The sequence below is a fragment of the Diaphorina citri genome, unplaced genomic scaffold (assembly GCF_000475195.1).
Source record: "Diaphorina citri unplaced genomic scaffold, Diaci psyllid genome assembly version 1.1 scaffold283, whole genome shotgun sequence".
Lineage (NCBI taxonomy): Eukaryota > Metazoa > Arthropoda > Insecta > Hemiptera > Psyllidae > Diaphorina > Diaphorina citri.
In genome coordinates, this window is record NW_007377719.1 from 187,344 (window position 1) to 212,633 (window position 25,290).

Genomic DNA, 25,290 nt, shown 5'->3' on the forward strand with positions numbered 1-25,290 from the left:
AATTATAAATAACTAAAAAAAAAAAAAAATGTAAAAAAAAATCTAAAGTTTAAATTAATATAGCAGATTTTATCTGAGAAAATTCAGCCGTGAATAATACACATGACGTTTACTATATAAATTAAATTCATTTTAACTTATTAAAATAACAGAACTAAGTAAATTTTAAGCTACGGAAACCGAACGGACTGACTTCAGAATAGACCTCTAAAAGTGTAGAAACGCCTGAAGAATTATAAGCATTATACGTATCCTATTTCCTTCGACAGCCATTTAGAAAATAGGAGACCTCACGGTCAAGAGTCACATATAATGCTGGAATAAATACTGGGCACATATTGTGACGATCAAGTCCTAGATCCAATTTGAATGCCAAGATAACACATTTTATGAACCGTGTCCTCTGTCTAAATTCCACCCAATTTAGAACATCATGTTACGGAATAATCAACAGGTCCATATCATCTGAAATGAATTCAGTCTGGTACACGTAAAAATTACCAGACATCTTTAAGCAACTGAACTTTATATGTAAACTGGATACGGTGAAACAAAACCAATAAATGTTCTACGGTCTCAATTTTCTTTGCAGTTTGTTATCATTAAAAAGCAACTAACCAACGGAAAAGACCCCAGGACACGGTTCGAGTTAAAATCTAAAATACTGTTTTTGTTTAATCTACTTTTACCAAGGATCATCTTTAAAGAAGCCAGTGCTTAACATTAATTCATTACGATAAAGTCTAGTACTGAAGGTGACTAAGGGAGTAAGTTACAACAAACTAGTAAAGCTGTAAATGTAAAAGTAAAATTGAGATTCGAGTAAATATTATACCCAATGCGCACGTCAAGTAAATATACCAGGTCCCGCTTAGTTTCCAGCGTCATGTGGTTATAATCTGCTTTAAGAAGGAGAAAGGAAAACTGAAATCGTTGTATTTTCGGTCGACGTTTAAGACGACCAAATTGATCAAGAGGAGATACGTTTAGTATGATCTGGATGAAAGTAAATTTCAATTTTAAATTCCGTGGCAAATTATACACAAAAGAACACAAATCTGTTTAATTTATCCATTTAGGAGTTGACCTTACTTGGTGAGCACGAGTGACATTTTATAAATGAAATTAAAAATAGTAGTAAAAGCTTGAAATTCCCATCTATAACGAGCGATCACAAAAGTTTAATGCCATGAATAAACGAAAGGAAAGTAGGTAGATATAAAAATGCAGGTATAAACTGATCGGGGAACGATAAGAAGCTCCAAAAAAACCCCACTAAGATCTAATAAAGGATTTTTTCATAGACGATAAAGAAAAAACTAAAATTTTTCTTTTTCATAGTATAGTGGTACGCTTTAAAGGTAACAGGTGATATAATCAAATAAGTTTCACAGCACTTGAATTAAGAACATTAGAACTGTAAACGGGCGATAAATAGTAATAAAAAATAATCCTCATTTGAGTTTTACAATAACTCGGTCATGTTAAATCTCAGAAAATTCCTAGAATTTAAAACTTGCTGAAATTTTTTTCAGCATTGGCACACGCTCAATATAATTCAATTACTTCAAGTCTAATGCAATTTTCTCAAAGTTACACATTTACTACCTTTTCCTTTCGGTTGTGTTACTTCTGGTGATCAATTCCTTCTTATTTCTGGTATTTGGTGCGCGCGGCTGAACGAATCTCATTGGTGTAATCCGGGGCTTGTGACAGCACATCCTCTGGAGTGCCAAAACTTTGCCATTCTCTCCTCACCAAACATCGACATGTCATTCTTTTTCAACCTGAAAATAATAATTATTTAATATTGTAGTGCCTTTTTCTTATTCTGCCCCGCCCGGGATTCGAACCCACGACCACGATGACCTTCAGATCGAACCCCTCCCTCCTCAATCACTCACCTCATCATAGTTCTCCATTGCCGCTGTCATCTCCAGAATCTCCCCCCTCCTCCTCCGCTCCCTCCTCCCCCTCCTCCTCTTCATCTTCATCATCATCGTCGTCCAAATCATAATCGTCCACGTAGAAATCTGTCATGTCCATGGACGTGTCGGCCGGACGAGTTTTGGCCTTGATGCAGTAGTCCTCCAAGGTCATCGGGATTTTGACGCCATCTTTGTCCGCCTCGATGCGACCCCCCGAGACTTGCTTCCTATTGGTCGAGAGGGAAACATGTGAAATTTAGAAAATACACTTTCTTTGTCCGCCTCGATGCGACCCCCCGAGACTTGCTTCCTATTGGTCGAGAGGGAAACATGTGAAATTTAGAAAATACACTTTTTTTTAATAAACCCTGCTTAAACTGCCAGAATGGGACTGAAAAGTCCCTTTACTCCGCAGTCAAATTTGAAAACCTAGTAGGCATTTTATTTACGGAATATGGACGAACCGCAGTACACTTCTCTTTCCAACAACATACGGAAGTTACTAAAAATCATTTTTTTTTTTAAACTAAAAATCATCCTCAACTTTGAATTGTTTTCGTAAAACTTAACAAATCCATACTTATCAAAATTTAGTTTTCGATAAACTTCGGAGGTTCCTGATCTGCCTAGATTAGAATTAAGTAAAACAGGGGAAAATATCTACTAAATAATATAGTTTTCTCAGGCCAGCGGCTTAATTATCAGGTAGACCTGACAGATACACCTGATAAAGTAAAACAAATTTAATACTTATCAAAATTCCTGAGACCTGATGAGCACACACACTATCCGGTAGACCTGATCAGGTGTACCTGTCGTCAGGTCTACCTGATAGTGAGTGGCTGGCCTTAGCAAATCCATGCTTATCAAAATCTAATTTTCGAAAAACTACAGAGGTTCCTGATCTGCCTGGATTGGAATTAGAACAGGGGTACAGGGGGAAAAACTCTACGAAATATACATAGTTTTCCTACGGGCTTTCTTACCGCTTTTTTCTAACAAATTAACGGGATACACCTGATAAAGTAAAACAAATTTAATACTTATCAAAATTCCTGAGACCTGATGAGCACACACACTATCCGGTAGACCTGATCAGGTGTACCTGTCGTCAGGTCTACCTGATAGTGAGTGGCTGGCCTTAGCAAATCCATACTTATCAAAATCTAATTTTCGAAAAACTACAGAGGTTCCTGGTCTGCCTGGATTGGAATTAGAACAGGGGTACAGGGGGAAAACCTCTACGAAATATACATAGTTTTCCTACGGGCTTTCTTACCACTTTTTTCTAACAAATTAACGGGACATCCAAATTCCAATGATAACATTCTATTTTATTGAATAATATAAAAAGACAATACATACCGAATAATGTTTTCGTATTCCTTATCACAGCCCTTCGAGTCCCTCCAACGCCTGTACATAAGTACAGGGGGAAAACCTCTACGAAATATACATAGTTTTCCTACGGGCTTTCTTACCACTTTTTTCTAACAAATTAACGGGACATCCAATGATAACATTCTATTTTATTGAATAATATAAAAAGACAATACATACCGAATAATGTTTTCGTATTCCTTATCACAGCCCTTCGAGTCCCTCCAACGCCTGTACATAACACTAGCATCTACATTGGCAGGACTTGAAGTGTTGGGCTCATTGAGAAGTGAGATCACCGATAGTAAGATGGTTCTGAGAACGGAAAAAGTTCAAGTTAAAAGTAGTCAAAGGACTTGAAGTGTTGGGCTCATTGAGAAGTGAGATCACCGATAGTAAGATGGTTCTGAGAACGGAAAAAGTTCAAGTTAAAAGTAGTTAAACGAGAAGAGAAAATTAAACCGGGGCACGGTTGGTTCTGTACATAACACTAGCATCTACATTGGCAGGACTTGAAGTGTTGGGCTCATTGAGAAGTGAGATCACCGATAGTAAGATGGTTCTGATAACGGAAAAAGTTAAAGTTAAACGAGAAGAGAAAATTAAACGTCCATTAAAATTCAAGATAAGAAAATAATCAATTTAAAAAAGGAACTTTATAAGGAAACTTAATCCTGCAAAATATGGCCTTTTTCTGACTTAATTGTTTTATGTCGCTACTGGGATTCGAACCGCAGTTCCCTCGATTACAAATCCAACTACTAGGACCTTTCCAGCCTAGTTAGCTTGGAGGGTAGAGCGTCTACCTTGTGAGCGCAAGGTCGCGGGTTCTTTTTTTTTAAAAAAAAAAAAAAAAACGTTCATTAAAATTCAAGATAAAATAATCAATTTAAAAAGGAACTTTATAAGGAAACTTAATCCTGCAAAATATGACCTTTTTCTGACTTCATTATTTTATGTCCCTACTGGGATTCGAACCGCAGTTCCCTCGATTACAAATTCAACTACTAGGACCTTTCCAGCCTAGTTAGCTTGGAGGGTAGAGCGTCTACCTTGTGAGCGCAAGGTCACGGGTTCGATTCCCGCCCAGGGTGGAATTTATCCTGAGCAGATAAGGTTAATCTTAGAACGGCTGGATTTCTCCTATTCTGTCTTCCTTCTCTCTTCGTTTTTGGGACGATGAGACCTTAGGAGTTACATTTCCTTCTGTCCAATCTCTTAAAAATAAATCAACTAGCTTTTCTCAGTTCAGTGTTTTTCACACCAAGCTTGTATTCCAAAGGTTACGGGTTCGATTCCGAGCGCAAGGTCGCGGGTTCGATTCCCGCCCAGGGCGGAATTTATCCTAAGCAGATAAGGTTAATCTCAGAACGGCTGGATTTCTCCTATTCAGTCTTGCTTCTCTCTTCGTTTTTGGGACGATGAGACCTTAGCAGTTACATTTCCTTCTGCCAAATCTCTTAAAAATAAATCAACTAGGTAGCTTTTCTCAGTTCAGTGTTTTTCACACCAAGCTTGTATTCCAATGGTTACGGGAAAAGCTTGTATTTCAAAGGTTACGGGTTCGATTCTCGGGAGATTATAAGTTTTCCCGAGTTCGATCTTAGTTACCTGACGTTTTGAGTGGGGTTCCATCGTTCACATGGCATTTCGCCGGACTGAGGGTCATCGATGGGAGGGTGGAGGATTGAAATACACAGATCTCCATTCTGAAAGCCAAACAAGAATTCATCGTTAACATAATCATTAAGGTCAGTTTAGATACGGGTTTAAGGTTACTGTATACAAAATGGTAATTATTCAGAAGTCACGACAATGGAAAAGAAAGCTCCTTTTTGTGTTTAACATAACCCTATGAGTATAATAATACTGGTCACTGCTCAGATTGCGAGCCCAGGGCTGATTGGGAGGCTGACGAGAAACGCCGATCCCGTCCGTACACGGGAAAAGGCGAAGAAGAAAAAGATAACAGAAAATGTTGAAGGATACCCAGTAGTAATATGACGTTGAATACACCAATTCCCAGTGGACCAGGTGAGGTCAATGTGAAGCGGGTAGCTTGTCGCCGAATGAAGCCAAACCTCCCCCTTCCCCCGTCACTAAAAACCTTAGTAGTGATGTAGGTACTTGTTCAGAAGTCGCGTCCATGGCAAATAGCCACAAAAAGGAGCTTTCGCAATCTGAGCAGTGACCAGTATTATTATACTTATAGGGTTAGGTTAAACACAAAAAGGAGCTTTCTTTTCCATTGTCGTGACTTCTGAATAATTACCGTTTTGTATACAGTAACCTTAAACCCGTATCTAAACTGACCTTAATGATGTTATAGGGTTAGGTTAAACACAAAAAGGAGCTTTCTTTTCCATTGTCGTGACTTCTGAATAATTACCGTTTTGTATACAGTAACCTTATACCTTAAACCCGTATCTAAACTGACCTTAATGATGATGTTTCGTAGGTACTTGTTCAGAAGTCGCGTCAATGGAAAATTGCCACAAAAAGGAGCTTTCGCAATCTGAGCAGTGACCAGTATTATTATACTAATAGGGTTAGGTTAAACACAAAAAGGAGCTTTCTTTTCCATTGTCGTGACTTCTGAATAATTACCGTTTTGTATAGAGTAACCTTAAACCCGTATCTAAACTGACCTTAATGATGATGTTAACGATGCATTCTTGTTTGGCTTTCAGAATGGAGATCTGTGTATTTCAATCCTCCACCCTCCCATCGATGACCCTCAGTCCGGCGAATGCCATTTCAATTTCAAAGTTCTGGATGAAACCCTTTTGATGTTCAAGCTGTAACTTCAGGTATGGTAGTTTTTCTACTGATAGGTGATAGGTGGGTAAATATTTCAGTTACCAGTAGACCTCACATGGAAAAAAAAATCCTCAAATAGCAATCTGTAAACTTATACTTAATGTCTTGAACATTTTCTGAATGGAAAAATGAGTTCTAGCAATCTGACAATTGTTAAAAGTCTTACTTACTTACTTACTTTCCGTGTCCGGAAACAAACTTGAACATCAGATCTTGAGTTTCCAGAAATTGGCAACGTGGATGGCTTTTGGGTTTGCCTTCATGAGGTCCTCCTGTGTGCAAGGCTCATCCAGTTCTAGTTGGCTGCAGTTTATTTTTATTTATTTATTTTTAATCATAATTTTCAACTATAATTCTAAATTTTATTCAACAGGATAACTATGGATTCCACTCGAGAAAAAGCAAAGAAAATCAAAGATACTCCTATAATTTTCAACTATAATTTTAAATTTTATTCAACAGGATAACTATGGATTCCACTCGAGAAAAAGCAAAGAAAATCAAAGATACTCCTTATTTTCAACTATAATTTTAAATTTTATTCAACAGGATAACTATGGATTCCACTCGAGAAAAAGCAAAGAAAATCAAAGATACTCCTAGTAGTGATGATGATATTCAGAGGAAGATAAATAAAGGTGACCAATCCAACCAAGTTCATACAGCTGAGATTGAAGATTTAGCTAATCATAAGAGTAACAAAGGTAAGCAGGAGCCTATGGACTCAGAGCAGATTCCAAGTGGAAGTAATGAAAGTATTGGTGCATTTGTGGAAAAAGCAAATGATGGATGGGAAGTGGTAGAAGCAAGCTCGGATGAATCAGAAGCTAGTGGTTGCACTGAATATGACATAATGGTTCCTATGAAGCTCCTTGAGAAAAATACACACAATCAACAAGTAACAACATCTATTACAACTGCTAAAACATCCACTGAAGACAGCAAAACAACATCAGACAAGCCTAATGTAGATGAATGCATTAATATTGACTCTGACTCAGAAAATGTCCAAAAAACTATTCCCAGTCAACCAAACCTTAATGAAAAGGAGAAAACACAAAGTAAGACTGGAAACAATGTTGTCAAGAAAAGGAAATTTAGACTCTATACAGGAGATAGTGATGATGAAATTAATATCAAAGAATCTGGAATTCATACTAAAACTCAAAATGAGAAGGAAAATAAAACACAAGAAAATACAGAGACAGGTTTAAAAAATCATGAAACTAGACCAACACCTGTTGTTCCTCACAATCAAAATGAAATATATTCCAACAATGAAACTTTCATTAAAAAACATAAGCCAAAGTTTCACTCTGATTCTGAAATTACTGATGACAACTTATCAACAAGAAGAAAAATCAAAGTAGAGAGAATGTGTACAAATGAAACCAAACTGAATTATATTACAGAGGAGTCTGAAGGTGATATCATAGAAGTACCTCGTAGTCCTCATGTAAATGATTATCACAGTGCTGTTCAATCTAGAAATCAAATACCAAATACTGATTCACATCGACATGAATGTCATTGTAGTACAGCTTCCCTTGTAGGTTCCCCAAATGCTAAAAGAGCTAAGAGAGATAGGGTAATGAAACGTATGTGGCATGAAAGGGAGCAAAAACTTAAAAAGAAGATGGTTAAAAAAGTCAAAAATATGTTAATTCAAGTTGTAGAATCAATACTATCATCTTCAGATGAAAGTGATGATCAATCTACATCAAGTGATGAAGATAGACATGTGTTGAGGAAGAAGGGGCAAAAGCAATGTAGTAATCAGTGTTGTACTCAACCTCATCAAGAACCTCAGAACATTAGAGACCTAAAAAAAGAGTTAGAGTACTGGAAAAATAAGGCAAACAGTAAGTCACAAGGACTATCCCCTCAAGAACTACAAATGAGAGAAATGAAGGCAGATATTGATTATTGGAAGCAAGTTGCAAAATCAAAGTCTGTACACAAGGACTATCCCCTCAAGAACTACAAATGAGAGAAATGAAGGCAGATATTGATTATTGGAAGCAAGTTGCAAAATCAAAGTCTGTGGCACATGATATGCCAAGTTCTTCACATGCCATTGGTAGAACCAGTACTCCTGTGAAAGAATATGAAGAAGAAACTTTCACCGAGAGACCTATGTCCAGAACTAATGGCACAGCAAGAGTATCATCAACTGCTGATACATCCATGCAGCCTCCACGCCATACAAATACCATTCATTCTGAAAGAAGACATGGAGGCTCAGTTTATTACATGGATGATGAAGAACTTGTATTAAACCCAAGTAAATCCAATCCTTTCCAATGTGAAACTTTCAATGCTGCAAATAATACACGTACTACTCATGCAATGAGTGTGCTTGCCAGAACAAAATTCACTGAAAAAGAGAAAGATATGATTGTTGGGTATCTTGTAAAACATTATGATACTCTGGAGCTTATTAGAGGAAACATGTTCTGGATGCAAATGGCACATGACATGGACACACATCGCTCTTGGCATTCTCTCAAAAACAACTTCTTTCAGAATATAATAAAAAACCTTGAGCAGTACGAAATGCCCAATAAAGTAAGAAACAAAATAATATCACTTGCAAAACAGTACATGTAAAATTGGTTTGTGATAGTTTACATTATTTTGGTCTGTAAATAATTTACCCCTTCAGCAGATAATTTGTAGATGCCACCCTACAGTAGTCATAACTATTTTGTTCTGGTTCTGGGGCTCCCAACTTGTAGTCATCAGCACATGTCCCACACAATTCCTAGGTTAGTTTTAAGAGGTTTGATAGGTGGTACCTAGGACATGTAAAATTGGTTTGTGATAGTTTACATTATTTTGGTCTGTAAATAATTTACCCCTTCAGCAGATAATTTGTAGATGCCACCCTATAGTAGTCATAACTATTTTGTTCTGGTTCTGGGGCTCCCAACTTGTAGTCACCAGCACATGTCCCACACAATTCCTAGGTTAGTTTTAAGAGGTTTGATAGGTAGTACCTATTAGGTACCTAGGTATGTGGGAAAATATTGTACCTATTTATGTTTATGAATGTACATAACATGTAAACAAATAAAATTACCTATAAATTACAGCTGTTAAATAAAACACTACTTGATAGCATTATTAAATTTACATAACTTTATTTTACATTATTTTATTTTTTCTTAAACTGTAGGTGCTCTATCTAAAGAACCCTGTAAGAAATTCTTCTGCTTCTTAATTAACAGGTGTCTTCTTTACTCCCATTGAATCACTGTTTGATACCTAGGTGTGGGAAAATATTGTACCTATTTATGTTTATGAATGTACATAACATGTAAACAAATAAAATTACCTATAAATTACAGCTTTTAAATAAAACACTACTTGATAGCATTATTAAATTTACATTATTTTATTTATTCTTAAACTGTAGGTGCTCTATCTACAGAACCCTGTAAGAAATTCTCCTGCTTCTAAATTAACAGGCATCTTCTTTACTCCCATTGAATCACTGTTTGAAGCAGTGGATGTAAATAATGTAGATACCTACCTGCTTTCCCAAATATCTAAAGCAAACATTGTTGAATAGTAGTAATGGAGAAGTATGGTGGGAAATATAGTTAAATATTTTAGAGAATCAACAATCAAGTTCTCACTTGATTAAAAGATATTATGTGTGTGAATCACTGTTTGAAGCAGTGGATGTAAATAATGTAGATACCTACCTGCTTTCCCAAATATCTAAAGCAAACATTGTTGAATGGTAGTAATGGAGAAGTATGGTGGGAAATATAGTTAAATATTTTAGAGAATCAACAATCAATTTCTCACTTGATTAAAAGATATTATGTGTGTAGCCTCATTTCATTACAGAAAACAATACTAAGAATAAACAATTACTTTATTTTGTGGATGTACGAGTCCTTTTGTTCCATGAAAAGTTGAATGCGTAGGACTTGACTTTGGGTGTTTTCCATTTGGGTTCCTCAACAAAAAACTTCCATCCATTTTTCTGGCAATATTGAATAGCATCTTCTTTGCTGCTAAAATTCAAGGCCAAATTGGACAAGGGATCCCCAGTGGAGCACCAACCCATCAATGGATTCTCCCATCTCTCCCTCGTGTCAAATTGAATAAACCAATTGTTTGCATTATGAGTACCCGACTGCATAGGGTTCTTGGGTGAGGTAGCGATTCTACGAATACAACAGCCCGTCCCTTATACCTTTTATTATTACTATTGTAATTTAATAAAGGAAGGACGGGCTAAAAATCGCACCTCAAATTGCTAAAAATTAAGAAGAAATTATGAAATTACACGTCGATCTGGGTCAACATAAAATGTGTGTCTACTTCGGTGTTCAGCATCATACGATTATAAATAATCTGTGAAGAGATAAGAGTTATATAATATAACTATAAAATAATTGGATGGTAAAACCCAAATATAACATCACTTTCTTATAGGGTACTTCGTATTCTATGAAACAAAAAGGAATATAATAAAAAGGTGAAGGAGAAAAAATTGTCTTTCTTCTTAGATACTTAGACTATTCAGATATGAAGAAATAAATAATAATGTCGAGTTAACCTTGCCCTTGTGTGAGTATAAATAAGGTGTGTCCACACATAGTCGACCGTTCGTCGATCGACAATCTGTTGTTGAGGCAGTGTGCACGGTTCAGTCGATGTCAATCGACGGCCGGTTGACAATGTGTGGACACACCTTGATAAACGTGAAATACATTTTATCGTGTACATATTTCCAACAATGGGCTGTAAACACAGAGTGACAATTTTGTTTCGATGTTAACTCGACATTTTCGCAACATGTGCTTCTAGTCTTCAGCCTCAAGACGGCCGGTTGACAATGTGTGGACACACCTTGATAAACGTGAAATACATTTTATCGTGTACATATTTCCAACAATGGGCTGTAAACAGAAGGTCCCTTTTTACTAAAAAGTCGGTTTTTACGTGGTTTTACTCAATTTGAGATCTCTATTGTTGTTTGTTTGGGTCTTGTAACTTAATTTAGAGCTACTTCTACTATTCTCTATCAATTCATTAGTTAAATGCTGGTTTTAGTTTTCCTAGATATTGTTGTATGTGAGCTACTTGTTCTACTAGGTGGAGACAGAATGTCAGGTAACACAACAGTCGTATCCGCTGATACCTTGGCGAAATCTGCGAAGTCTATTTCATAGCTTTGAATAAACGGTGTGATGGTGTTGATTCTTTTGGAATGGATGAGGGCTATCTCACTCATCTCATGCTCACTTGCAGGTTCATCTTGAGGTTTGAAGCGCACGGTCTCTCCTGTCCTAGAGAGTTGTTCTTTACACTGATTGCAGTAGATGTATGGTTTCATAAAGTCCACAAGTACGTTCACATCTACCATGGATTCGATACCTAGATTGTCCAGCACATTGTTTAGCTTGACCAAGGTTTCTGTTTCGTCGCTGTAAGGTTGAAGAACATTGTTGAGTTTTGGATCGTTCAGGAAATCAGCATGTTGAGTGAGGGCTTGTTTGACACATTCATAAATCCGGCGACGCTTACTCTCTGTCTCCAGTGAGAGCTGTGGGCAACCTAAGAGAAAACTGTCCAAGTTGTTAGCATTCACTTTTTTAGAAGGGAGAAAATCTTCCTTCTTGAAGAGTTGATGTATTGGAGGCTCCCAGTTTATTCCCAGAAATTGTTCGTAGATGGTCTTATCCGTTTGCAATATTTTCTGCAAGTGTATTTCAGCCTCCTTTTGATTCAGGCACCATAACTGTCGGTATTTTATTTCGTTTTCCTGAAACAATAGTGAATTTACTTTTGTGAATAGTAAAAATATGTATAGGTAATAGGTATCCTACCTACTTATGTAAATCTGGGGAAAATATGTAACACGAAGAGCTAGTAACGCGAGACATGCGATACAACAAACTTAATTTTATGAACGCCCGATATCTTTTGTATATGCAATGTGCTCATCGCTTACAAAATCTCAGCTCTTGTTCCATCAGTCCATCTTCATTGGGTAGTGGGTACCTCTACCTACATAGCACATCTAGGTAGGTACATTTGATGGGGCATTGGAAATCCATGCCACAAGTTTTGCCTGTGGTAACCTCGAACATACGCAGGCTGCGATATTGTAATCAATATGTCATCGAGTTCTTCGTATTAACGCTATTAACCATAGGTATGTTATTAAACATTACAATCATGTATTACGAGTATGTTAAATGTTGGTCGAGTTTCTGCTGGAGCCTCCAGCTGAGTTCACATCGCTTCCTGAACACCAGTTGTTTATTCGCCTAGATCAGATGATCCTAATGTCAATCAGTCAGTATTTTTTTATCGTCCAAAACTGGTTCATGTAGAACAGGGGTGGACAAACTGCGGATCGCGACCACCAGCGCGAGTCAAACCAACCCAATAGATGGACTGCCTACTGTCCTCACGTGAACATTACTGGTGTGAAAAAACGTTCTAGTCCATTTGGACTTTAATACAGCGGTAAGCTTTCTGACTTGAGTTCAGCATCAGGTTTGATGTAACTTTGCAGCAAAGTTCTCAAATGTTTGTTTCTTGAACTCAGACAGCCTGGTTTCTGTATTTTCTCTTCTCTTCGTCAATTTGCGCTACAAAATCTGCGAATATGATTTCTTCTGTTGCCAAAAACTATAAACCATGTCTTCAGTGGCGATGTGTGCATAATATATAATGGATGACCTTTTATCTGGCGTCAGAACAAACAACATTAAAACCGCCCAGAAGCCCAGAAAACCTCGAAGAACTAGCAAGCGCTAGTCAATGCAGGTGTACGTATGTAAATAGAATATAGATGAACAAAGTGAATTGTTAACAGCATTAGACGGATTTGGCACTTGGGGGGAAAAGACCTACTAAAACTAAAATGTTTACTATTTGTTGTAACAACCATCAGACTTTCGGGTTAATCTTCATTAACAATAGTTCGTTCGGGATTTGAACCCGCAAACTCCGAGGGAAGAGTCAATGCCATCGCAAGACCTACTAAAACTAAAATGTTTACTATTTGTTGTAACAACCATCAGACTTTCGGGTTAATCTTCATTAACAATAGTTCGTTCGGGGTTTGAACCCGCAAACTCCGAGTGAAGAGTCAATGCTATCGCTCGACCACGAAGGTCTTGTACTCGAAAAACCGAGTACATCAAAGTCAACACATGAAATAAATCAAATATCTGACTTCTAAATTACCTTGTAGTCAAGAAGTGAACTGTTATCCTTATCCAGCCCGTTACAGGCAAGAGTTTCAATTAATTAGTAATTAAAAACCTAGAAAATAGGTAAATCACAATAGAAAGTGGTGCAGACTGAGGAAGTCTGAAATTAGCTCTCTTTTCGTTAGTTCGTTTGTTGACCTTATTGTTAATACTGTACTTGTGGTTCTACAGAGGTGACTGACTTGGAAGAAAAACGTGGGGACGATAAATTCACATACAGGGATCTTCATTTAAGATAAGATCAAGTTCCATCAATTGTATTGCTTTGCTTTCCGTGTCCGTGAGATAGACATGGTACCTATCTCACGGTGTTGGAAGGATTGGGGGTTTAAAACATTACCTATAACTATCATTAATTTCATAGTCATTTATATAATCGGCAATGTTGACGGTGTTGGAAGGATTGGGGGTTTAAAACATTACCTATAACTATCATTAATTTCATAGTAATTTATATAATCGGCAATGTTGACGTGTGTGATTCATTGTGTTTCATCATCACGAGACTAATGGCAGGTCACAGGAACTGGATTATGTTGATGACGAACTTGTTTATGCAATAAACATATAAACAACAATGAAATAAAATATGAGATCATGAGATTCAATAAGAGGAGAGTTCATTCCCGATGTAAAAACAGGGGTTGATGTACCCATACGCCCTTAGAATAAAATACTTTGTATTTATGTTTACACATCATTTATGCTCGATCTTACCACGGAGAGTTTTTGGTTAATACAGAGTTTAAAGCTTTGTCCACACATGGTCGACGCCGTCGATTGTCGAGGCAGTGTACGGTCGATCGACGGCGTCGACTATGTGTGGACACAGCCTTAGAAATCCTGGCTTGTGTAAATGAAATGGGTGACGTCAAAGAAAACCCTTGCCACTGTGTTAACTCTCATCAGACATTAGTGGTTCACGCGCGGTATAAGAGTATGTACTTCGTATCTAGTGGTTGGTGGTTCGAGTCCAAGTCGAGACATATTGGCCGTGTGGCCGAGTATTTGTCGAGAGGATTAATTAGTGGTTCACGCGCGGTATAAGAGTATGTACTTCGTATCTAGTGGTTGGTGGTTCGAGTCCAAGTCGAGACATATTGGCCGTGTGCCCGAGTATTTGTCGAGAGGATTATTCGATCTTACCACGGAGAGTTTTTGGTTAATACAGAGTTTAAAGCTTTGTCCACACATGGTCGACGCCGTCGATTGTCGAGGCAGTGTGTACGGTTTCAGTCGACATCGATCGACGGCGTCTGCCTTTTATAATTCAATTCATAATGGTTGGGTATTCAAGATACTGGGGTTTCTTAGTCTCAAGCAAGGAAAAGAGTTACAATACGTCTGTCTATTTAAGATGATCCATCCAAGTCTACTATCTATCTATGTAGGTATTCAAGAAGGAAGTGATCTTCATCTCAGAACGAATGAATTATTACTGGTTTAAACTTCATGGTATATACTATCTATCTATGTAGGTATTCAAGAAGGAAGTGATCTTCATCTCAGAACGAATGAATTATTACTGGTTCAAACTTCATGGTAGTAGTAAAGTACTATCTATCTATGTAGGTATTCAAGAAGGAAGTGATCTTCATCTCAGAACGAATGAATTATTACTGGTTCAAACTTCATGGTAGTAAAGAAGTTCTCTTGTACTTGTGTGAGTAACATCAGCTGTTGTAGACTTACCACACGATTCCCAAGAAGTTCTAGTCTAGGATCTAGAGATATTAAAATGATAGTAATAATACAAGAGAATATACATAGCTACCTGGATTTGATACTTAGTTTCCTTGTTAACTCGTACACATACTTGATCATGCATTAGATAGGCAGGTGTACAAAATGATGGATTGTCACTTAATACCATTAAACCACACAAGGACCATTAAATAAGAAGGAAAATTAGAACAGTTTGTTTTACCTCAAATCGATCCCAACAGCTTGAAAGCTGGCCCGGCCAACGAAGGTAGAAGTTAAATGGCCCAATAACATCCCATCGTGTAGGTACAGATAAAATGCAACCACAAATAAATGGGGGGGAAAAAAACAGCACTACTAGCAGCTTTTTGTCGCATTTTCCATCAGATTTCATCAACAACTTTCGTAGTTTGGGTAAATTTTGAAGATTTGTACATAATTGCAAGTCATCACTCCCATCGAAGATTTTCAGTTGTACAGATAAAATGCCAACACAAATAAATGGGGGGGGGGGACAGCACTACTAGCAGCTTTTTGTCGCATTTTCCATCAGATTTCATCAACAACTTTCGTAGTTTAAGTAAATTTTGAAGATTTGTATATAATTGCAAGTCATTATTTTAGGGGCACCGCTTGTGTGAGTAACATCAGCTGTTGTAGACTTACCACACGATTCCCAAGAAGTTCTAGTCTAGGATCTAGAGATATTAAAATGATAGTTATAATACAAGAGAATATAGCTACCTGGATTTGATACTTAGTTTCCTGGTTAACTCGTACACATACTTGATCATCCATTAGACAGGCAGGTGTACAAAATGATGGATTGTCACTTAATACCATTAAACCACACAAGGACCATTAAATAAGATGGAAAATTAGAACAGTTTGTTTTGCCTCAAATCGATCCCAACAGCTTTTGAAAGCTAGGCCCGGCCAACGAAGGTAGAAGTTAAATGGCCCAATAACACTCCCATCATGTAGGTACAGATAAAATGCAACCACAAATAAATGGGGAAAAAAAAACAGCACTACTAGCAGCTTTTTGTCGCATTTTCCATCAGATTTCATCAACAAAATTTCATTGTTTGAGTAAATATTGAAGATTTGTACATAATTGCAAGTCATTATTTTAGGGGCACCCTGTTACATTGTGGTTCAGAAGATGATACAGCTTTGGATATTGTGAAGCATGAGGCAAGAGCTAAGGTACAACTAATGTAGTTCATGGTCTCTTGGGCTGAGAGTACTCCAACTTGGTTCTTATGTCTTTGTAATCTTATTGTACATTCAGTATTTCATCGGTCCTCATATAGTCGCCCTCCAACTTGGTTCTTATGTCTTTGTAATCTTATTGTACACTCAGTATTTCATCGGTCCTCATATAGTCGCTCTCCAACTTGGTTCTTATGTCTTTGTAATCTTATTGTACACTCAGTATTTCATCGGTCCTCATATAGTCGCTTAAGAGATTTTACCGCCTATCTATAAACTTTAGAGAAATCAGTCTCCTAATTTCTCAGTTTTACGCAATATATCAAAATATGCAAGTAATATGTCCCAGCTTCAAAAGATGCTTACTATAGTCGCCTAAGAGATTTTACCGCTTATCTATAAACTTTAGAGAAATCAGTCTCCTAATTTCTCAGTTCTACGCAATATATCAAAATATGCAAGTAATATGTCCCAGCTTCAAAAGATGCTTACCTAAATGGTTAAAGGTATTTAATCACCACGAGAGCACCAGAAAGTAACCAGTTGAAATACTCGTAGGTATCTCTTTTTTTATATATATGGCGACCAGCAAAGCGCATTATCACTCGACCAATTGCTGTACCCCCAAGTGTTAAGAGAGACGTTTTTGGTATATCCCTTAAAATTGTATATTTTGGTTTGAACGCGACGATATTTAGTATTACGAGGAAACACTCATTTTAAAAAAAAAAAAAAAAAATCTTAAAGGTATTTAATCAACACGAGAGCACCAGAAAGTAACCAGTTGAAATACTCGTAGGTATCTCTTTTTTTTTTATATATATATGGCGACCTGGCAAAGCGCATTATTATCACTCGACCAATTGCTGTACCCCCAAGTGTTAAGAGAGACGTTTTTGGTATATCCCTTATAATTGTATATTTCGGTTTGAACGAGACGATATTTATTTTAGCATTATGTTAAAATAAATGTTGGTCGAGTTTCTGCTGGAGCCTCCAGCTGAGTTCACATCGCTTCCTGAACACTAGTTGTTTATTCGCCTAGATCAGATGATCCTAATGTCAATCAGTCAGTATTTTTTTATCGTCCAAAACTGGTTCATGTAGAACAGGGGTGGACAAACTGCGGATCGCGACCACCAGCGCGAGTCAAACCAACCCAATAGATGGACTGCCTACTGTCCTCACGTGAACATTACTTACTGGTGTGAAAAAACGTTCTAGTCCATTTGGACAAAATGCACTTTAATACAGCTTCGGCCAACTGTAATGTTATGTTATTTATTGGACACGAGGCAAGTATGTACCCGGACTCCAGATACAGAGTAACAGAGCCAAAAAAAAAACATCGTCCATTTTGGGAATCGAATCCGGGACCTCGGTTGTGCAAACCTAGTGTGATTCCCACTCGGTCACAGAGGTTATATTCGTATAAGCTTAACACGACTTTTAGGGCTGCTTGCCTCTACACGTAAGCCTCAGAGTGGCGTTTTTGTGAGTCAAAGAGGTTGCACTCTTCTCGAAAGGTTGCGCACCGCTGATGTAATGGTCTTTCAGTCCTGCCTTCAGAACCCACGCATCATGGCCTCAATGGAACATCCTCTCAGATTGATCTCACTCTGACAGTGCAAACTCTTGTCCTGTCACCTTGCCATTCCACTGATCTGCCTCGGTGGTGTAGTGGTCAAGACGCTCCCCTGGTATCAGGAGGACGTGAGTTCAATCCCAGTATTAATTTTTTTCCTAAACATTGTTTGAAAACATGGGCACAATATTAATACTAATAGTAGTGACCTACTGATGGATTAGAAGTTAGAAGGACTCTTCAGGCGTAATCGAGCAGTATAAATAAATACTAAACACTTATCGCCCTAAAACTGCAATACGTGGTCATTATTTACGCTGACTAGATTGTGTGTCACTATTTGGTGTTTGTTTTACGTCAGAGCTTGTACGAGCTGATATAGTGGTTTGTACAGCTTTACAGGTAACCTTTAAAGGGTGGCACGGTGCCAAACACTATGTAGGTAAGTATAGCTGTATTCGTTCTACCATTGGCATAGGTATCCTGTAATCATATTCATAATGGTAGGTACATAAATACATTAATATGTATCAAATCTACCTACATATCTACAAAATCCACACTTTAACTTTCGAATAGAGTAGAATATTGTGATGCCCACAAAAAATATGAAGAGGCTCTTAGCTTCAGGAACCGCTTTCACATTACTTCACGTCACATTCTCAAAGGGTGGCACGGTGCCAAACACTATGTAGGTAAGTATAGCTGTATTCGTTCTACCATTGGCATAGGTATCCTGTAATCATATTCATGTAATCATACATTAATATGTATCTAATCTACCTACATATCCACAAAATCCACACTTTAACTTTCGAATAGAGTAGAATATTGTGATGCCCACAAAAAAATATGAAGAGGCTCTTAGCTTCAGGAACCGCTTTCACATTACTTCACATCACATTCTCTTAAATCCTAAATCCTTAAATCGATGTCTATTTGCGAACGGAAAAGTTTGGTCAGAAAATTTCCAACCAGGTTGAGAGTTAGTGCTCTTAACCAGTTGGTCCCAGAGGTGGGCACCACAAAATCTTGAGTACTGCCATTCCACTGATCTGCCTCGGTGGTGTAGTGGTCAAGACGCTCCCCTGGTATCAGAAGGACGTGAGTTCAATCCCAGTATTAATTTTTTTCTTAAACATTGTTTGAAAACATGGGCACAATATTAATACTAATAGTAGTGACCTACTGATAGATTAGAAGTTAGAAGGACTCTTCAGGCGTAATCGAGCAGTATAAATAAATACTAAACACTTAATATAACCCACATCATAATTTCATAACAGGGTAATTAAGGGACCATTGTAGAAATCACTTAGCGTAGGCTTACATTTTAATGACGGTAAAAATCTATAAAATTTCACCTCGGCGCCGACAACCATAACAAAAACATACTCATAATTTGTTGTCAATCAAAACAATAATGCTTGTCTCAGTTTATTATTGGGATTTATTATGTACATGAGGAAAAGGTGTTGTCCAGATTGGTTCAAGTTACAGCTATCGTGGGAAAGCTATGTTAACTCGAGGAACACTTAAGGCTGGGTATATGTGTATCTGTATACATAGTCTCATGTTGAGATTAATGTTAGCTTAAGAAATGACAAACAGGACTTCACCAATCAACTGATCCATCTTCCATCTGTTGTTATCTCTGCTCCCAGGTATTTGTATTTCTCCACTTGATCAAGCTTTTCTCCATTTATAATGACATTCATTCTTTGCTTCAGCTTCAGCCAACTGTAATGTTATGTTATTTATTGGACACGAGGCAAGTATGTACCCAGACTCCAGATACAGAGTAACAGAGCCGAAAATAACATCGTCCATTTTGGGGAATCGAATACGGGACCTCGCTTGTGCAAACCTAGTGTGATTCCCACTCGGTCACAGAGGTTATATTCGTATAAGCTTAACACGAATTTTAGGGCTGTTTGCCTCAACACCTAAGCCTCAGAGTGGCCTTTTTGTGAGTCACAGAGGTTGCACTCTTCTCGAAAGGTTGCGCACCGCTGATGTGAATCTCCGCCCTAAAACTGCAATACGTGGTCATTATTTACGCTGACTAGATTGTGTGTCACTATTTGGTGTTTGTTTTACGTCAGAGCTTGTACAAGCTGATATAGTGGTTTGTACAGCTTTACAGGTAACCTTTAAAGGGTGGCACCGTGCCAAACACTATGTAGGTAAGTATAGCTGTATTAGTTCTACCATTGGCATAGGTATCCTGTAATCATATTCATAATGGTAGGTACATAAATACATTAATATGTATCTAATCTACCTACATATCTACAAAATCCACACTTTAACTTTCGAACAGAGTAGAATATTGTGATGCCCACAAAAAATATGAAGAGGCTCTTAGCTTCAGGAACCGCTTTCACATTACTTCACGACACATTTTCTTAAATCCTAAATGCTTAAATCGATGTCTATTTACGAACGGAAAAGTTTGGTCAGAAAATTTCCAACCAGGTTGAGAGTTAGTGCTCTTAACCAGTTGGCCCCAAAGGTGGGCACCACAAAATCTTGAGTACTTAAGTACGGTTCATTACTTTAGTCAGTAGCAATTTGAAGCAGGCCTGGGCCTCCAAGAGGGGACCTTTCTATCTTGTCTTCCTTCTCTCTTCGATTTCGGGACGATAAGACCTTAGCAGTAACAGTTCTCCCTATCAAACCCTTTTTTTTCAGCCATCGATCGCATTCGAATCCAGAACTTTTTGGTTGAAAGTCAGTAGCAATCTGAAGTTGGTCTGGGCCTCCACTTGAGTACTTACGGTTCATTACTTTAGTCAGTAGCAATTTGAAGCAGGCCTGGGCCTCCAAGAGGGGACCTTTCTATCTTGTCTTCCTTCTCTCTTCGATTTCGGGACGATAAGACCTTAGCAGTAACAGTTCTCCCTATCAAACCCTTTTTTTTCAGCCATCGATCGCATTCGAATCCAGAACCTTTTGGTTGAAAGTCAGTAGCAATCTGAAGTTGGCCTGGGCCTCCCAGAGGGGGACCTAAGAACAGAAAGGTGTTCGTGGTACAGCAGCAACGTAGCTCGCCTAGACCTTGGCAAGTTTCTTCCTTGGACAAGATACATACAGGGGGATACCTGTTCTCTGACCACTCGACTATCAATGTCATCTGGTTCTAAACCAGGGTGTTACACCGTGGCGTCACACCCTGTATAAATGACATGTGTTAGTAAAATCTATTTCCCATGTTTCAAAAGACATGGTCATGTTACGAATGAGTGTGCAGTGTCTCAGTTATGTTTTCTATTAGAAACTACACATTCAGATCTGTGTAATGTTTCAAAAGACATGGTCATGTTACGAATGAGTGTGCAGTGTCTCAGTCATGTTTTCTATTAGAAACTACACATTCAGATCTGTGTACTGTTTCAAAAGACATGGTCATGTTACGAATGAGTGTGCAGTGTCTCAGTCATGTTTTCTATTAGAAACTACACATTCAGATCTGTGTAACCTAAGACTAGATAAAATGACCCTCGGCTCTGTTCCACGTACGTTGGGAAAGTTTTCCTGATTTTATAAGTACCAAATCAGTCTAATAGAGGCTCCAGATTTCTACTTAATTACCTACTTGTTGAAGGGAATGAAGGGCTCTTTTGAACCAAGTAAACAGCTGTTCTAATGTAATAAGACTGGTGTCTACAATCTCATGAGTCAAATGTTATCTCTCTGAGCGTGCTCGGAGACTATGCCCGAACGTTCTCCAAGCATTCTCAGAGGTAACAAGTGACAGTGGACCTGCAGTTCAGTTAGCAGAGATGACAATATACCTACCTACGAGTATTTACTTAGATTTCAACGCAAATGTATACTCTTCTTAATGTCACAGACATTGATGACACTTCTCTATGTATGCAATTAGCTCAGTAATTAGTAATTAGCTAATTAGGTATTCATTTGGTACCTAAACTAATTAGTCTAATTACCTATGACATTCTACATTTTGTCAATTCATTTAAGTTCTAACTTTTTAATACTTTTTTTTTTGCTTGACATTTTGAATGATGGGACTTTTACTACATTACGTATTTGATTATGGGTTAAGGGTAAGATAAGAGCCAGTAGTTGCCACCCTCAAGGAAATCTGCCATATTTACATAACTACTCATATAAGTAGGTACATGCTCACGGTCTCTCCTGTCCTAGAGAGTTGTTCTTTACACTGATTGCAGTAGATGTATGGTTTCATAAAGTCCACAAGTACGTTCACATCTTCCATGGATTTGATACCTAGATTGTCCAGCACATTGTTTAGCTTGACCAAGGTTTCTGTTTCGTCGCCGTAAGGTTGAAGAACATTGTTGAGTTTTGGATCGTTCAGGAAATCAGCATGTTGAGTGAGGGCTTGTTTGACACATTCATAAATCCGGCGACGCTTACTCTCTGTCTCCAGTGAGAGCTGTGGGCAACCTAAGAGAAAACTGTCCAAGTTGTTAGCGTTCACTTTTTTAGAAGGGAGAAAATCTTCCTTCTTGAAGAGTTGATGTACTGGAGGCTCCCAGTTTATTCCCAGAAATTGTTCGTAGATGGTCTTATCCGTTTGTAATATTTTCTGCAGGTGCATTTCAGCCTCCTTTTGATTCAGGCACCATAACTGTCGGTATTTTATTTCGTTTTCCTGAAACAATAGTGAATTTACTTTTGTGAATAATAAAAATATGTATAGGTAATAGGTATTCTACCTACCTATGTAAATCTGGGGAAAATAATATTTTATGTAGGTAATACGAAGAGCTATTAACGCGAGACTTGCGATACAAATACAACAAACTTAATTTTATGAACGCCTGATATCTTTTGTATATGCAATGTGCTCATCGCTTACAAAATCTCAGCTCTTAGTCCATCAGTCCATCTTCATTGGGTAGTGGGTACCTCTACCTACATAGCACATCTAGGTACATTTGATGGGGCATTGGAAAATTTTTGGTCGAAACAAGGGTAAAATGTGCTGGTTTTAGTTTTCCTAGATATTGTTGTATGTGAGCTACTTGTTCTACTAGGTGGAGACAGAATGTCAGGTAACACAACAGTCGTGTCCGCTGATACCTTGGCGAAATCTGCGAAGTCTATTTCATAGCTTTGAATGTCAATCAGAATATTTGAATATTTTCTTATTAGATAGGTATAATAATTTAACGTTCTTACGAGTATTAAATGATATGAAGTTAGATGTTCGAGATAAGTTCTCCCTACCTATAAAAGGAGGGAAAGACAGTCACGAGTTCGTGCTATCTGGAATTTTAGAATTAAGGCTTTAGAAAAGTAAAGCCAACTTTTAAATAAATATTCAAAAAGATCTCGAAGAAATATGTAACATGTCTCGATTAAACAAGCATACCTACATCAATAGGTATCACGTTTGGCAAAGCTATACCATTCAGTAGGAACTTGGCCTATACCTTATCAATGAAATGAAAGTTCCAGTATGTACACACTTCTGCTGAGGATATGCAAATCATTCCGCTTTGAATCGCAAATGACTTTATATTGAAATTGAGCATCTAGTATCTATGATCCTTCCTCGTATAATGTTGACGGGGTTCACGTGACCTGTTGTGATTATTCTGATACTGAGAGGTCTTGCCTCCCCGGTATGGCCTCACTTCATCGTCACTCAGATAACCCGCGTTATGGAATGATGTCCTATTAGGGTACTCATTCACATTAGGGACGGAAGACTTTCTCCAGCCCTCCACGTATTTCCGTCTCTGTCGCGATTATTCTGATACTGAGAGGTCTTGCCTCCCCGGTATGGCCTCACTTCATCGTCACTCAGATAACCCGCGTTATGGAATGATGTCCTGTTAGGGTACTCACTCACATTAGGGACGGAAGACTTTCTCCAGCCCTCCACGTATTTCCGTCTCTGTCGTTCGTCATCTTCCATCATCTTCTGTCTCTGTTTCTGCGACCTTGAGCTGGAAGACTCGCTGGAATCTGAATGGACTTCTCGCCACAGACCGGCCTATATTTGGTGACCTTAGCTTATAGAGTCAGCGGCCTATATTTGGTGACCTTATCTTTGTTTACTTGGAGAGGTAGAATGACCTATATCCTATACCTGGTGATTTTCTCATGATGACTCCTAATTTAGTATTTCAGTGCATGGATATCCTTCAAGCACATATCCTTCAAAAGATCAAGTTTTAGATTACTCTTCCTTATGTTTCTCAAGAGTTCCTACTTTCTAGTGTTCTTGTTTTGATCGAGCACCTAACAAATTATTAATTAGACTCCCCAATCGGGGAGTCTAATTGAGATGCGGAACTGTATTGAACTATTGAAATAATGAGAGACCGGCCCATTTTGGTGACCTTATCTCTTCGTTCCCCAGTAGAGACAAAATGACCTATATCCTACATCTGAGATGACCTTCTTTTGATGAGTCCTTATTTAGTGGGTATCCTTCAGAAGATGAAGTTTTGACCTTCAGGAGAAGACCCATATCCTTCAGAAGTTCAAGCTTTGGATCACTCTTTCTTATTTTCTTATACGAGTACCACTTCCTACTTTCTAGTGCCCTTGTCTTGATTCAGCTTCTATATGTTTCAGCTGACATCGATTAACCCTAGTGTAACTCTGTAGAGTGTAGCATTGTAGATCCTGCTTTTGCCTTATTGCTTATCAATCGAAGGAGTGGTTTTTCCTGTACTACTGGAAAATGGTACGACTTTTCCGAAATTTTCTTTCGCCAGCTTCTGAGGTGAGGTCCACCACGCGCCAGACACATTACAAGTAAGTTTGTGACTTTAATATCCATAAAATGTATGTAGAATACCTACTGTATTCTCATACTCAGATTACTCAGCTGATCAAATGATCATAGATCAGAGGGAGGCAGTGGATCAACGAACTTTATGACGTAATCGGTTTTGGTGTCTATGTGTCTTAGCCGGGGACCTTAAACCGGACCAAACCAGTCGTTACGTCACAGTTCTCAGAGTCTTCCTGTTGCTTCGGACAAACATAGAGATGATTATGAAACCACCATAAGAGAATGGACTTCTCGCCACAGACCGGCCTATATTTGGTGACCTTAGCTTATAGAGTCAGCGGCCTATATTTGGTGACCTTATCTTTGTTGACTTGGAGAGGTAGAATGACCTATATCCTATACCTGGTGATTTTCTCTTGATGACTCCTAATCAGGGCCGGATTAGCCCCCCGCGGGGCCCGGGGCAGTTTCAAAGGCACGGGGCCCCCAGGACCTACCCCCCTCCCTACTAGAAAACACTTCTATACCTACCTAATTCATTTGTATCAATCATTACCTACGGATTTCGAGTTTTTTTATATAGAAAAAACCCATAATATCTAGTGTAAGTCCTCAAAGCGCGGGGCCCCCAAAAGCGCGGGGCCCGTGGCAGTCTGCCATTCTGCC

General features: G+C 38.2%; 2 protein-coding genes and 1 long non-coding RNA gene across 5 annotated transcripts; 1 reads left to right on the forward strand and 2 right to left on the reverse strand.

The window, feature by feature from the left end:
- Positions 1-1,475: 1,475 nt before the first annotated feature.
- LOC103507042 (ubiquitin-conjugating enzyme E2 R2) lies at positions 1,476-5,456 on the reverse strand. Its single transcript, XM_008471473.3, has 5 exons — positions 5,436-5,456; positions 4,920-5,017; positions 3,489-3,623; positions 1,905-2,155; positions 1,476-1,787 (listed from the first exon to the last, which is right to left on the reverse strand). Exons 1-4 carry the CDS (start codon positions 5,454-5,456, stop codon positions 1,909-1,911), a joined length of 501 nt encoding a protein of 166 aa, XP_008469695.1. The 3' UTR covers positions 1,476-1,787; positions 1,905-1,908.
- Positions 5,457-6,057: 601 nt separating this feature from the next.
- Positions 6,058-9,056, forward strand: LOC103507043. 3 transcript variants are annotated; one of them, XM_017443152.2, is made up of 4 exons: positions 6,058-6,118; positions 6,678-8,040; positions 8,130-8,732; positions 8,934-9,056. In XM_017443152.2, exons 2-4 carry the CDS (start codon positions 6,685-6,687, stop codon positions 8,937-8,939), a joined length of 1,965 nt encoding a protein of 654 aa, XP_017298641.2. In that variant the 5' UTR covers positions 6,058-6,118; positions 6,678-6,684; the 3' UTR covers positions 8,940-9,056. The 3 variants fall into 3 exon arrangements, with proteins under 3 accessions (XP_017298641.2, XP_026677809.1, XP_026677808.1); XM_026822008.1 differs by lacking the exon at positions 8,934-9,056 and having other exon boundaries at positions 6,678-8,044; positions 8,134-8,788; XM_026822007.1 differs by lacking the exon at positions 8,934-9,056 and having other exon boundaries at positions 8,130-8,788.
- A 445-nt stretch (positions 9,057-9,501) lies between these two features.
- LOC113466520 lies at positions 9,502-10,017 on the reverse strand. The gene is made up of 2 exons (XR_003390897.1): positions 9,839-10,017; positions 9,502-9,663 (listed from the first exon to the last, which is right to left on the reverse strand). It is a non-coding gene; the product is annotated as an uncharacterized LOC113466520 (long non-coding RNA).
- Positions 10,018-25,290: the final 15,273 nt, after the last annotated feature.